Genomic DNA, 16,754 nt, shown 5'->3' with positions numbered 1-16,754 from the left:
AGTTAGACGATACGAGGTGATCGTCTGGACACTCTGTCGTGCTGGCGTTCCAAGGCAAGAGTGTAAAATCTATTGACACACTCTGCTCATTCACGTAAGTTCGAGGCCGGAGGAGATTGAATATCTCGTGAATAAGTGTGGATTTAGACATTCCTCAAGTTGGTAGGCCATTGACAATGATATAGCCGAGGACCGCTGTTCGGATTCAGCGTAAACAAAATACTTTTACTTTAACAAATCAGAGTTCCGATGGATGTAATTAAAAGCACAATTTTTGACAAATAAAATATTTTGTCTTCAACGTTTTCAAAGCTTTATCTGGTCAATTTGGTGTATTATTTTAAGAATTAGAATTTTCTTGGTAAACATCTTGTTACTTGTGTTTTGGTTGTGGTTTATCGTGAAGTATGCCTAACCATGGAAACCACAAAAACCTCAAACCGACACATTTAATTTATGAGCAATGTTATATCATTATGGTAATGCCGTAGAGAACTATACTTTACGACTATTTTAAACGATTTTTTTTAGTCATCTGCCGAAGAATGATTAATTTCGATTTTCAACAAGATTTTCAATAAGAAATGGCATTTTTGTTTCTTTGAATATAAAAAAGGTTGGTTAGTCAAGAGGAGTTTGAACTCTTAGTAAGTAGTAAACATGGTTTCTAATATACCCCTTTATGTAGTGTAGGTGTCCATTTTTATGCCAAAATAATAGTTTTCTTTAATTTCATACAGATAACTCTGAAGTTGATCAGTTTATTGCTGTATTAAAGGAATTATTAAATGATCATATTCTTATTTTTTCATTGTAGGATGTATCTCTGCTGCTTAGTATCCAATGTAAACTAACCTAAACCTTGAAACTATAACCAGGCATATCTATTAGTCACCACATTTAATTAAGATGAGATTTAATTACAGTCCAGGTCTGATCCAAATCAAACAAAACACCAAACCGTCAAAAATCCAGGTTATTCACACAGAACTTCAATGAAAAAAGAGATCTGCAGGGAAAGACTTTTTTTTAACAATCTTATCCCTGTCTCAAGTAAATCCACTTGTGAAAATACCAACAATTAATACTACTAATTAGTAGTGAGAGCACCAATATTGGTGTCATCGGGGACATTATTGTGGACAACAATACGATTTTATTTATATGGACTTTATCAACGTATTAAAAATAAAAAAAAGTAAGGATAAAAAGTAATTGTCTAGTTTTATCTATAGAACATTATAAAACGTATAATATAATAATAAAAAATAGCCATTAATTAATCCATTATTTTTTTAATTAATTATCTTTAAAAAATTAACTTTAACACAAAAGAACCAACTGACTTTATTTAAGAATATAATTAGTACATGTACATCACAATATTTTTTATTATACCAAAATATTCTGCAATAATAGAAGCAAAGATGTGATTGACACGAGAGGCCTGCGGTCACAATTAAATAGTTGTACTTTTTGAGCAGAATTCCCACTTAATTAAAAGTTATATTAGTGTTCCAATAATTAGTACCTATCTTACAGAGGGAAAATAGAGTTGTTTATTCTTTACTGCCGGAATTTAATTTAAGATTTATATCATTGAGGCGCTGACATTTATATAATAAAATACATGATGTAATATTCAACACACAGTAACTAATAATTTAAAGTAATATTTACAACAGAGATATAAATCAGAAATAGAAGTTCACTGGCTTATGTTAATTTTACATTCTTATTCTGATTCACTATTTATATTGTAATTTATAAACAAATGCTAAATATAAATAAACCCTTAATAATAGAAAATATAATAAACCCTGCTAAATATCACAAAATATACTACTCAAAACACTTATGGCATATTTTCTAAAAAAAAATTAATTTGAAAAACAAGATCATGAATTAAGACAGAATTACCTGACTTACGATTTTAAATAGTACGGATACTGTGAAGGGAAATTCGATACAATACGCCTAAGCGCTGACCTGTAACTTTTAGTCGGCCGACTATTTAGCTGCAAAAGTGAAAACAATAGGTACATACTTATGACTATTTGATTGCATGTTAGCGCGGCTCCATAAGGACATACTGGTTACAAATATGCAACTAAATAGTCGGCCGATTAAAAATTGTCTGTCAGCGCATAAAATATTGGGCCTCCATAAAAATGTATTGATTTCACTTTTGCAGCTAAATAGTCGGCCGACTAAAAATTACATGTCAGTGCGTACCCTAATTATCCTAAAAAAACTCAGACGAGAAAGGCAGAAAAATGCATGCTTCATTTAGAAATACATAATAATTACTTTTATTCAAATGTGCGATAATTGTTTTGAGTAGTGTATATTTCTACATATCTATAATGTTGCTTTTACAGCAAATCAGTAAATAAAAAAATGTATTTTAATTTTGTGATTTGTTGAATTTGTTTTTGATTTAAATTTAGATTCTTTATTAAACATTTTATATTATTATTCAATAATTCTGTAGACCACAATTGAAATATGATTGGAGTACCGTTTTTTTAGTACACTCAGCTATAAAAGTATGGAACATAGGTCTCTTAACAGGACATATAGGTGTTAAGTGCTATTTGAATCAGTTGAAGCTGTATTAAGGAAGGGAATCACAACCAACTCAAGGATAACGATCCTGAAACAGCAAAATACATAATATACCAGTGTGAAGCTTTGGACCGTAAGCGACATTTTCTATTTGGGGAAGTAAGGCTATAGCCGGAGGAATTATGCTCCCATTCTATCAAGGACCTGGTAAGGAAGGTCACAAGGATGTGGTAATGGGTGCAGTACATAGAAAGAAGACAAACACAATAGACCTTACAAGTCGCAGGTTCCTTGAAATCATGAATAAAAAATATCCAGCTAGATTGTTGGTGGTAAGAAGGTTTTTTTGCCAATACTTGTTTCTTGTTTGTGTCAAATATCCATACGTAAATGGGGAAGTAGTGCGAAGTTCCAGAGACAGAAGGGTTATTTTATGCCCAGTTGATGAGACTTACCTCAATATTCGGAAATATGCAAATATATTTTCCTGGGTATTAAATATCCATCTGAGCTTATTTAAAACATATTCAATAATTATCTTTGAATATCCACCATTTAATACGACCGTTTGTTTCCACGTATTCATCAATACAATGATCTGCCATTTTCATTTCAGCATCCATCAATGTATCCCAAGTTAGGAATATAAAGGTGAATTAATGTATATAGAGCTTTTTGCTAATTTTCCATGATCTAATGTGGGAACGATAAACTCGAAGATAAAACGCTATTGAATGTAGGTAGCTGGTGAATCGAAGTCCCATGCCAACAGCGAACTGTCTCATATAAATAATACATGTAATAAAAATGCGCGAGGCCGCGATATTCGCAAAAACCCGGCTTGAATGAATCCATCCATCAATGGAGGCATTATGCGCGCTCGATTCTCGAAACAATTTGTTATTGACATTCACCACATGCGTAACGCTCTATTGGTTATTCATCCAGTAATGCCAACGCTATAAGCTATATTACATTTTGCAGCGTTAAATGAACGGCTCGGTGACGTCTAAAATGACGTATGTTGCTAAATGAAATTGTGTTTTTCTGATTTTTAGTGTCGACAGCTGTCGGTGAAAAACTGGCAGAAATATATGAGATTTAATTAGATAGTGGTAATTCTTCAAGCGATATTACAAAAATACATCATAAAAAAGCTATTCGGTGTGATGGATGTCGTGAGAGAATAGCAATGGTGCCAATGGTTTTATATCTATATATTACTGCGCAATAATTTTTCTGGTTGTGTAGCAGTTGTAATTTAATACTTTGAAAGATATCACTCTGTTTATAATATGTAGCAACCGTGTATTTTGAGGAAAATCATTATAATGGAACGTTCACTAAAGAGGTATTTTTGATTGAGAAGAAGTTGGTAGGTAGATAAATCGCCAGCACTTCGTTTTATCTTCCACCTATGCAGCAACTTGCAAATTTCGTTTAAACGAATACATCAAGTATTTTATTATTCATGTTATCGGACTAGGTTAGAAAAAAAGTATTTCAATTGGCAGAATAGTTCGAACCCCCATGAACATGCCCATGAGTTTATTTTGCAAAAAAAAATGTTGAAATTTTTATATTTTTCTTGACATTTTCAAAATGCTGGTTTTATTTTTTAAAATTTTCAAGTTAAATCATTTTGGTGTAGAGAAAATATATATAAATATTAATTTCCGTCAATAAAAACAACCAAAATTCGGATTGGCAATAATTTTAAATTTTAGAAATATTATGATGAAATTCAAGATATTAGGGCTTTTCTTTTATGCTACCAAAATTTGGAAACTTGAAGGCTCGTACTAAGGAATCATCCCTTGAAAAAAAAAGACTTGGTCATACTCTTCATCATTTAACATATAAAATGGATCGATCTTCATTTCCAAGCTTACTCTAAATACCGTTTTTTCGATTATAGTATTTCTTAATAATAATTGTCGTCACAGGAAACTGTCCCACGGGGGTAAACCTCGTGAACAGGAAAATTTCCAACGACGACTACTGCAGAGAATGCGGAGAGGAAGAAGAAACCATAGAGCACCTGCTGTGCCACTGTCAAGCACTGGAATACCGACGCTTTAAAATTTTAGGGCAAGGTTTTTTGGAGGGACTAGAGGAAGCAGCAGAAGCCAACATCAGCGACATCGGGAACTTTGCAAAGAGCTAGAAGTGCTTTAACGCAAAGAAAGAATGAGAAGAAGGTATGGTACAACAATATAGGGGTATCGCAATGGGCCTCCGAGTGTGGGATCAAACATGATCCCAAACCCCAGCAACCTAACCTAACTATTTCTTAGCCATTTTTCCTTGATTGAAGAAACTGGGTGCTGTTTGATTTACATTACTTGATCATTAATCTTTCCATCGTCTATTATTGATTCTTATTCTTAAATATTATAGACTTTTATGGGATATCATGGTCAAAGAGCATAATTTTCTTTTGTAAAGATGGTGTATTTTTAATGGGTTTAAATTACTTTGTTACTTGCATTATTAAAAGTAAAATTTAATTACTTACCAGCATTAATTTGCACCGAAACAGCTAAAATGAGATAGACAGAGACTAAAGCCGGTCCTGGCTCTAAGAGGAGAGTCCACGCCTTCATGGCGCGTCCTGAAAAAGAAAGAAACATCAGTTAGTTAAAAAATTAGCAAATTTCGGTAAAAGTAATGACGAATCCGCCTTAATAGTAAAGTACCTACTACCTAGTGTGTAATAAATTTTAATAAAGAGCATATTTTACAAAATTCTGCTACTAAATTTAGCGGTAAGGCTTCAAACTGTTGGGCCATTAGCCACAATTCACGTAAGTGTACGTTAGTAAAGGCCGAAAATATACTTCAAACCATTTTTATTGCCATATAAAGAACTTAAACCGGCTATAAACTGGACCGTGCGGCGTCGTTTTTTATTACAATATTTAGAAACCGTTAGACATCAATTGCGTTGGAAATATTATTGCGGGAGAAAATCGGAGAAACACGGGAGGAATTCCGTCGGTGAGCGATAATCTCTATCAAAGAAATCCACTTTTATTGAGTAAAGAATTTGTTCAATTACTCACGGGTTTTTCCACTATTTATTTCTTTAATTTGTTGCTTCTTTTACGTCCCACAACTTAAGGAACAAGAAAGTATTAACGTCATTAGTACATCGAGGTCTTAATATTCAGATTAGGATTACACGTTATTTGAAATTATTTTAGGTGATTTAGAATAAGTCACAATATAATACAGACATATATTAAACAAGCTATAGATCGGGTGTTCGTTTTATTTATCTAAACAAAAATGGCCCACCCCTTTTAACTTTTTCAGACAAAAAAAACAAATTTGGGATAAAACTTGTTATAAACAGCTGTTCGTTTGACTTTATATATCTATACATTTATATATACCATATGATCGAAAAAAAAATGGCGTCGAGTTAGCTGGAAAATGACGATCGATGACATTTCCCATATAAATTTACATTAGGGAATTTAAAATAACTTTGGTTGCACATCATAATACGACCACCAGCAAATTCCATAAGACGGCGCATGGTGTCATTGATGACGTGCACCCAAAGTTGTTTTAATTTCGCTATATAAAATGATAGTCATCTTCATTTCATAGCCATCGCTGGCGCCATTTTTTTTTCGATCATACGGTATAAAGTCAAGTCAAACGAACAGCTGTATATGACAAAGGTCTGATGGCTGTAATTTCCGAAACCGGTCACTAATAAAGAATTTTTTGACAGTTTGGACTTTGTTTTTGATTTTAACATTAAGTTTTTTACCACGGGCCACCACTTTGTGAAAACGAACAAACTCTATATATTTGGTATAAGTTAGTATAAGACATAAATTAGGATTGATTGGGATATTCAATTGTTTTCGTTCACTTCCTGTTTACAACTTTTGATTTTTAAATGATACCCTTGCTATTTTTTTACTTCATTTGACAGAAATTTGTATTCTGAGCATTGACATACATGAATGACATATTATGTGTGAACTTCTAACATTTTCAATTAAAAAAATAGCATTTTAAATTTTAATTTAGTAGGTAAATACCAAGTGTGTGGTAGCAAATTATTCGAAAAAAATGTTTTTTTTTTCTTAACCGGCCAGGATAAGACACTAAAACATTAGACTATTAAATCTATAGTTCCAAGGCTCCTTGATTAAAAATGATTATTTTTAACACAGCCTCTACTCTAACAGAGCCTGCTCTAAATTGAAATAAAATTCAAATTTGTTAAAGCAAGAATGTCAAAAGTTGTCATATATGATATGTCTTTCTATTCAGCGTTCAGAGAGTCATTTTCTATCGAATAGAGTAAAAAAATACGTTGGTATAAAAATATACCGTTGGGTGCCATTTAAAAATCAAAAGTTCTAGTCATTTCCGTTGAAACAGGAAGTGACCGAAAACAATTGAATACGTCGATCAATCCTGATTTGTCATATACTACCGTATCAATTCTCGTTTATTTATCTAAAAATGTTAAAAAGTTATAGGAGTGAGTCACGTTAGAGAAACACCAGGTATAATCCCTGCATAACTCAGAAAACTTCAGAGTTTTTTTGTAATAAGTCACAGAACATGATTCAATATTTTGGAGTGAACAAATGTTACGCGACCATGCTCAAGAAATACTCTTTTTGGGCTATCAAGGCGCTAGAGTGTTGCGGGGAACAAATGTTTTTATTTATTTAATTTAGATATAATATTCTATTGAATAGTGCACGAAGCGCTTAGTCGACGCAGTAATAATTTCTATAGAAATGATTAACATTTTACGCACGAATTGGCACTGATTTAAATCTTAACGTCAGTTAAAAAAATTGCCGTTGTTTTTGTGATTTCAATTCTAACGAATCGTTTTTGGAATAAATAGAGTTACTGCGTGTGTGAAAAAAATTGAATTAAATTTTTTCACGTGTACGTGTTCACTAATTAAGAAACTATTACTGCTTTTAATCAATATTACAAATTTACAATATCACTTAACCATGCTAAAATATAAAGATTTTACTAGGTACCTAATCTAAAATTCTATGACCTAATATAAAGGTATTTTTACTACATATATCGTTTCAGAACCGTTAGCTTTCAATTTCTTCAGTTAGGTATATTATTTAGAGGATTCCAAATATAAATTAGGGGAATTTATCAGGACACGAATTTTTTATCAAAGAATTCCACTTTTTATTAAGGAAATTAGTCAATTTATATTCAGTTGTGTCTTTACGACCGCTTTAGTAAATATGTATATCGACTCTCAGACATCCTACACTCAAATTTTAAAACATAATAAACCATTAACAAATACAATGTGTTACAACATAGTATAAACTACTAGGTATAAACCCTGGGTTAAAATAATTCAAATTATATTTTATATGGTCTGTATTCGCAGAAAATACTGTAACTGTTCACTTTTATCACCTATTATGTTGTGTATTAATAATTAAAATACGGACATAATGGCATAAGCCTTGAGGAACAAATTAAAACAGGCCATTTGCTTCGTCTTTTTTTGAGTTTAGACAGTGTTTTTTTCATTAGACAGACATTTCGTCACTCCTTACTCAGAATACTGTAATGCATGTTACGACAGTATTGTAGGTAACAATAAAAAATCACTAATATGTAGGAGATGAAGGACGACCAATTATTTTGGAGGGCCAGCTGGCCTTACTAACTTCATACCACCTAACAGTGAAGTGAGGTTTTTTTGCTAATCTTGTGGTGCGGATGATTGTTTGGCCGAATGATCTTAAATGACTGAGACAAATGGATTTGTGACAGTTATCATTCAAGGTTCGTTATATTTTTGTTATTATATTTCCATTCCAGTATTTTCTACATATTTCAACGCCTTTCTAGGCTTGAATATGTTATTAGTATTTTTTGTTGAATTTGTGTTCTATGATGCCACTGATTTTTTGAAACAGGGACAGGGATAGGAGTATTTGGACCGAAAACTAAATACTCCGAACCAATAGGCATCTATTCCAGCATCCTTTAGATAGCTATCGAATAATGTAAAAAAATATGGAGGGTGCCGTTTAAAAATCAAAAGTAGTCATTTCCGGTGAAAGAGGAAGTGACCGAACACAATTGAAAACGTCAATCAATCCTAACTTATGTCATATGCTAACATACCAAATCTCGTTTTTTTATCTGAAAAAATAAACAGTTATAGGGGTGAGCCACATTTGAGACGCACCCAGTATAAATAAAACTTCTGTTTTATTTATTTAGATATATTATACTGTAACTGCATTATTGTTATCTTCAATTACTGTTGTAGCAAACCAAATATCAACTAAGAAACTTTATAGTTACTATTGAAACAAACCTTAAGGGCATCGTACTTGTCAGAATTATACATACCAAATATATTTCTAGTAATAGAAAATTATAGATCCCAATAGAAAAGCATTGTTATCGCCACATAAAGATTTACTGAAACCGGCTATAAACTGGACCGTACCATTGCGCTTTTTAATGCGAGTTTTAAAAACCGTTACCTATAAATCGCTTTGCGAATGGTAGCTATGGGAGAAACAAGAATCGAGCGAAAAGAACTGAGAGTAGTCCGTAGAGGAATTTGTCCGAATACGATAATATTTATCGGCGGTCAGTCACTGTGAAACAAAAGCAAAGTTTTTGACCTTAAACGAGCTCAAATTACAGACATTAACTCGGTTGAGAGCGACGACGACGAAAAGTAAACTGAAAATAACTGTTTAAACTTTTTTTTCTAGCCGAGAATGGTTCAATAACATCTCGTATTTACGCGTCACATTAGGACAATAACGTGAAAATTATAACTGTTACTCGGATATGACATTTTTAATGGTTGAATTAGAGGAACCAGACAGCATGGACTTGGACGTTTAACCTTGAATGCTGCTTAGAAATAAAGAAAAATATTATTTTTTAGGTTTCTGTTTTCGCTTTTATTAAATTACTAAAGAAAAATTTACATTAAATTTTGGTCAATAATAAAGTGGGTGTTTGTTTAGAAGCATTTGTATTAAAACTCTTCAAAGGTACGTAATTTTTATTCTCCGCAACGTTTTAACTTCTATGTATGCAATTTCTACCTAGCAACAAGATTTATAATATTTGTTTATCTACCAACGGTGATATTAAGAAGATAATGCCCGAAGGGTGACAAAATATACAGGGTTCCTTTGGTCCGACGGTTATTTGTAACATGATCTTTTTAATTGTAACATACCGGGTAGTGCCTCGGCGTTGCAAACAGGAAATTCCATGCAAATATTGAACTGTCCAAATATTGATTTTACAGCGAAGTCGTAAATAGATTTTTAAAGGTTATAGTGGTTGTTGTTTAAAGGTTGTTGGTCTGCGGTGTATACTGAATACACATGCCAAATTTGAACAATTTTGGACAATTTGATTTTAACTAATTGAAGAAAAACTGGAAAAATCTATTTTTAAACTAAAACTGAGCAGGTAATAATGACAAATGTCAACATACCTTAAGTTGTCAACCTATGATATTCACAAAACCATAGGTTGACAACTTAAGGTATGTTGGCATTTGCCTGGTTTTGCATTGTTGCCTATTCAGTTTAATTTAAAAAAAAATTGTGTGTGCACTATGTGCGCATATTTGAAGTGAAACTTCTTACTAAGAGCTATTAATTGAAGGATTTAAAGAACATGTTTGAAAAAGTGACATATAAAGCTGTTTTAATATAAATAATGTTATTTTAAATTGATTTCTGTAATCTGTACAGGGTGGGTCAAATTCGACGCTTTTAAATGGAAACACCCTTTTCTATAGGAGATAGACAAAAACTAATATCGGTGTCTGAAAACTGCATATCGATATCTGTTACCGTTTCGGAGTTACGGGGTGTTTTTCAAAAATATGCATTTTTAACAAATCACTGTAACTTTTTGCTATGGAAAACTTTGTATTTTTATGAAAACATTTCCAAAGCACCTTTTTACGTAGAATTTAATGGTTTAAGTATAATTTTTTTAAAATTAATAATTTAAGAATTATCAACAGAAAATTTGATTTTTTATATAGGACACCTTGTATATTTTTAATTTATTGAGAAGGATTTAAAATTACCTTTCCAAAAATATAACACACTTGATATTTTGCTCGATTTCTCTTCGAGATATAGAGTATATAAAAATTCGCCCGCTTTAAATAAGTAGGCTTTGAACGGCACCGGCTGTAATGCAAAAAAATTCTAGCTGTGAGCATCAATTAAAACGAAAATAATATTTTCTATGAGATATGCAGCATTTTATAACAATTTATATATATTATTTATTTAATATATTTAACCAACATCAACACATTTAAACTATATATAATAGCAATAAAAATAAATAGTAAACCAAGACATGAGATTTTGCTACAGGTGTTCGACATATCGACCTTATATCTGTTATGGACAGACGAACATTTCTCGCGGAATTCAGTAACTCAGTGGGGGTGAAAGATACGCTTTCATAACTGCTAAGTATTTTTAATTCTTGTCTAGATTATACGGAAGAATAAGGCACCTTTATTCGCAATATAAATATCCATAGGATTAGATCCATGGTATCTAAATCAGGCGGCCTCGACGGCCAACGGCTGGGATCTTGGTTAGCTATCCAATTATTCTTGAAATTGGCTGCAAAAATTTGCTAATAACTTCAGCGTTCAGAGGCGGTGCGTCGTCTTGCTGGAAAAATATGTTTTCGAGTTCCATTAAGGGCATATCATCAATAAGGGGTCCAAGGGAAAGGTAATTTTAAATTCTTTTCAGTTAATTAAAAATATAGAGGGTGTCCCAAATAAAAAGTCAATTGTTCTGTTGATAACTCTTAAATTATTAATGTTAAAAAAATTATACATAAACCATTAAATTCTACGTAAAAAGGTGCTTTGGAAATGTTTTCATAGAAATACAAAATTTTCCATAACAAAAAAGTTACAGCGATTTGTTAAAAATGCACATTTTTGAAAAACACCCCGTAACTCCGAAACGGCAACAGATATTAATATGCGGTTTTCACCATCATACTTTTGATGAAAATTGAGCTCCAGGCACCGATATTAGTTTTTGTCTATCTCCTATAGAAAAGGGTGTTTCCATTTAAAAGCGTCGAATTTGACCCACCCTGTACATATTTGGTTTCCTCAATAGCGTGCAAATTTTGTGGAATATCACCCAAAATACACACTTTTATGCAAATGCCTAATAATTTTAACGCTTAAGTTTATTTAAGAAGAGAAAAAAATTTGAACCTAACCAACCATTGATAAAAATGCGAGTTGTTGAACTCTAATAATTCTAATTCTGAGTAAATGAGCTAAATGCTTTACCTAGACCGTTATTCAGAAGCTACAAACCTATCGATGAAAATATGAATGAAAATTTAGTTCTTAGCACACAACCAGATGATAATGGTACTCAGGTACAGTATCAAGTTTATTATAATGCTTGTCTTAGCTTCAAATCAAATGTTTTTGGTGTTTGCGCGATCCTTACCAGTTTTTTGCTCGCTAGCTCTTGCGTCAAGGGATAGTTAAGCTTTTTTTCCGTTAGGCAAATTTATTTTACTAGTAAAAAGCTGTGGTGTTGACAAAAGATAGCTTTTTGATTTTGTGATCAGTGGCGAAAAAACAGAAACAGACTTTTCAAAAAAATGCCAAACAATTTTTGGTTAAATGTTTAATGCGCATAGGAATCTGAGCTTTGTGTTATTAAAAAAAACTTGATTAGGTACCGAACCATTTATTGTAGGCTGTTACATATCATATTGTTTGGTAATATGGATCATAATGTTTATGGGCGTTACAGGTTTGTGTCCCCATTTGGTATCCTAACAATAATGCTTAAATAACAATGTAGTCAGAAATAAAGTATTATACAATTAGGATTAATAGTTGGCCTTGATTTAGTAAGAACAATCTTCGGATTGTCACGGGGTTTCTAACAGGACACTGTCTCCTCAACAACCACCTCAGTAGATGAAGCTGAGAAACAACGGCAAATGCAGATTCTATGGGGAAAATGGGGAAACACCAGAACACCTTGTCACTGAGTGCGACAAGACCACAACCGTTCATGCCATAAACTTTGGTACCGCTGATGTCGAAGATGGAGAGCTGGCTTCTGTGGAGCCGTCTCCGATACTGGCTTTTGTCAAAGCCCTGAGAGTGTATGATGAGTTATAACCCAACTCAAGAAAGAGGAACACACAATAGATATGTAAGGTCGCGGTGATTAACCTCCTAAACATTCTACATTCTAGGATTAATATCTGAAGTGCAACGAATGGGTTATAGTGTTCAAATAAAATCAAAAAGAATCTAAGTCAAGGTAAATGATATACCTACTTTTATTTTCCTTAAACTTTTTTTTGTTTTTCAAACTAGTCAGAATAATTATTTAAGTACAGATTATTTAATTTTCTTTTTTACTATTTCAAGAGCTAGGACATTCAAACCGAGTTAACCTACATTCAACAACGAGCGTTCTCATTGCAATCGTTCTTTATGTAATTGCACAAAATTGCCTTGGCAATGACTTTCATGAACATTATGCAACATTTCTCCGGTGTGCTCCCACACACATGCTCGCATATATCCGTTTACGATCGTTTTTTATCTCGACTGGAAGCGTGGCGCGTCGGTTATGGTACGCGGTGGCGCTTTCACTTAATATGTAATCAATTATACAACGACCGCGACCGTGACATTGACTTCTTTATACTCGCGCAGATGTACTTGACATTTGGCGTTATTCCGCCGTTGTTTTTCAGTCCGACCATTAACCCAAAAACACGCCCAGATCGGTTGTTTACTGGTTCTGACCTTAGTTAATATTCGGATGATGAATTGTGCAGGAACGGGTCAGTGTATTTAGTTGATATCAGTCATTGCTGTTTCACAAAATATATAAAATTGGGTATTTAGGTATTAATCACCAATAAAAGATGATATTGCATGGCATTCATATGTTCTAAAAGCTTCACTCAGAACCTCGAAATTAGTGGACTAAATTAGTTGTTTCAATTAGCTTTGAAGTTTGTTCTTTTAATTCAATATATGAATTCAGAACGTCAAAATTCCGACTCAAACACCTAAGTAACTTTCTTGTTGTAATTAAAAGATGTAAGCTTTATTTATTCAATCATGAACTAACTTGTTCACATCGATTTCATTTATTCAATGAAGGTATTCTAAATAAAATGAAGATATGAACCCTAAATGGTTTGTAAAACAAGTACTATGCTACGGAGCAAGAGGAAGAAGATACTTAGATAGAGAGGCTCAGAGCAAGAATGGGTAATATGAATGCTAGATTAGGCTGCAAACCTGATATTTGAAATGTAGAGGAAGAAGCATTAATTAAAATGTTTATATTAAAAAAAACGGCGTCCAGTTGGCTTGGAAATGACGATCGATATCATTTCCCATATAATTTTACATATAAACGCCGGTTTTTTTTTCGGTCATACGGTATAAGATTATTGTTGTTTTACTTTTATTATAAATGAGAGCTAGATGGTAAAATTGAGGTTTTAGTTGGATTGAATTGAAAGAGATTGTATCTTACTGACTATATGATGAGTATTATGTGTATGGTCTATCTTATTATAACAGAGATATTAGGACAGAGACCTTGACTATGGGGAGAGCCACAATGCTAAAGAGAATGAAAAAATTTGGGACAGGTCATTGGATCTTTAGGGGAGAAAGCTTGATCACACATGTGTAATGAAAATCACCAAAAACTGTTGCTTACTGACAAATACCAAGATATATATTGACAAGTACCATGAGAGATATAAAGAAAGCAATGAAATACAATATAAAAGAAGATTAAGGGTTCAAAACAAATAAGAATAAATCAAAGGGTGGGTTTAAAACCACTGCAAAACTATAATTCACAAAGTTTCAGAGAGAGGTTCATACATTAAATCACCAAAATCCAGTAACGGAAATACAACAAACAACAAGCAGAAGTTTCTTGTTATAGCTCAACTATTAACTCGGAAATTGTTGATCATATAGTGTTTTTATAAATATAGACTATATATATACCCTAAAAATGAACCAGAAATATTAAGGACATAAAACATTGAGCAGTATTATATTGCTTTTTCCGACTATTGCATAAAATTTTAAAGAAATAAATGCTGATTCAGTATAAAATTAAAAAAGTGTCAAATATTCTAATAATTTCTTCCTTTAATATTTTATTTCCTATAAATTGCAAAAATATTATTTATTTAAACATTTTCTATGTAGGAAATCCCTTTAGTAAAAATATATTAAAAATGCAAAAGTTTTGCAGCAAGACCAAGACTGGATCTTGCAAGACCAAAACCAAGACCAAGAACAAGGCACTCTTGATCGTGCATTTGCTAGATTAGGTTTTTCATCAGTAGTTTCAAACATGTTTTATCATTTTTCAGAACTCTATTCAAAACAAATGTAACATTCAACAAAAAAAAACATCTGAAAAAAACAAATGTTTCAACAAACAAAACTTGTATGCCCAAAAACATATAGGTGTTTTAAAACTAACAACGTTTAAATAATTATATAAGTAAAAGATTTAGAAAACATCAGAATCTTATTTACATTTATATGTTATTTTACCATATAGAACCTAATTTTAGCCTGAGAAAAAAAATGCTTTAAATTATTTATCACGATTACCCTACAATTCTTCAAGAATCTTAACGCATAATTGTAATTGCATGTAAAGTACCTTGTTTTGTAATTAATTAACTTGACACATGTTGCATTTAAGGCGAGGAGGAAATGCTGCATAATGTTTTAGAAGTCATCGTCAACGTGTTTTAGTAGCATTAAGAGCTATAAAATGCAAATTGATTGTAATGTTTTGGAAGTCACTGTCAAGGCTTTCTCGTACTATTCAGACCAATGCAATGAATGGAAATCGATTGTTTTTGGGTCAAAGTGAGTTGTTTGATGGTGTAGTTGATTTTTTAAATGTGTACGTATTTGCATGTAATTATCTTAAATCCGAGTTACAACACCGTCTAATTGTGAAACTGTTTCCAAAATAGGTAACTAATAAATAGTATATGAGTCAAAAATATTGTATTTGATTCAAAATCAGTTTGAGAATTTCTCTATTCTCTTACAACCAATTATTTTTTTGCCTAATGTAGACCGTAGCCCACCAGGGGATAGAAGGTAATGAAAAAGCAAACGATATAACTAGAAAAAGGGAACACTCCACTAACAGTACCAGAACAAGTGGAAACCAACTTAAAGCGGAACTCAAGAAACTGAAAGTTTCCATCCGTAACCTGGAATAGGAATCCTCTAAAGGTCTAAGATACTCGATGAAATTTCTCAGAACTTACTACCGAGAAAAATCAAACATTTTCGTTGATTTAATTAAGGATCTTTGGATTGTCACGATATTCTTAACAGGAGACTCACTCTCACAGTCTCCTCAATGAACGCCTCAGTAGATTAAATCTAAGAAAGAACGGCGAATGCAGATTCTGGTGGGAAAAATGGAGAAACATCAGAACACTTCTTCACTGAGTGCGCCGAAATGACAACCATACGTGCCATAAACTTTGATACGACTGATATCGGAGATGGAGAACTAACCTCTCTAAAACTGTCACAGATACTGGCTTTTGTCAAAGCCCTGTGACTGTACGATGAGTTATAAGTCAAGGGAGGGTGACACAATAGATCCATAAGGTCGCGGATGGATTAATATTCCCCCTTCCATACAATCCACAATATATGTCTAATGTAGACCTATACTGTTATATTGAACAAGTCAACGACATGTATCATAATTCTGTATGAACAAATCTAAATGCATAATTAATTATTCTAATAATGCTACAAGTACAGACTAACTTCGATAATGAATTGTAGTTTATATGCAACATTAAACAATTAAAAATACATTTGCCATGAAGTGAGTTGTTTGCATACATTCAACCTTGTCAGATCTAATTGCGTCTTTCCGGTATTCCATCAACCTAACATATAATCTTAATTTTTTTCTACCAAAACGAGATGTACGAGTTGAAATAGTTAGTTTGTAAAACAACAAGAAATAACGTAGGCGATAATTGAATGTACTGAAAACAATTTTAAGATTTGTTTTATTTTACCAAGCATCTTCATTTTAAAG

At 32.4% G+C, this 16,754-nt stretch overlaps 1 protein-coding gene across 2 annotated transcripts in view; it reads right to left on the bottom strand.

Annotated features, from left to right (window-relative positions):
- LOC115876225 (mucin-16) overlaps nucleotides 1–16,754 on the bottom strand; it is a 129,818-nt gene that overhangs the window by 28,421 nt on the left and 84,643 nt on the right. For both annotated transcript variants that reach the window (XM_030891925.1, XM_030891924.1), the window contains exon 2: nucleotides 5,087–5,182. In XM_030891925.1, coding sequence (XP_030747785.1) covers nucleotides 5,087–5,174 — 88 coding nt within the window. In that variant the 5' untranslated portion in view covers nucleotides 5,175–5,182. The remainder of the gene's footprint in view (nucleotides 1–5,086; nucleotides 5,183–16,754) is intronic.

Source organism: Sitophilus oryzae, unplaced genomic scaffold, assembly GCF_002938485.1.
Source record: "Sitophilus oryzae breed Bouriz unplaced genomic scaffold, Soryzae_2.0 scaffold_1429_pilon_pilon, whole genome shotgun sequence".
NCBI classification, from domain to species: Eukaryota; Metazoa; Arthropoda; class Insecta; order Coleoptera; family Curculionidae; genus Sitophilus; species Sitophilus oryzae.
Note: the sequence above shows the minus strand (reverse complement) of the source record. Positions and strands in the feature narration are given on the sequence as shown.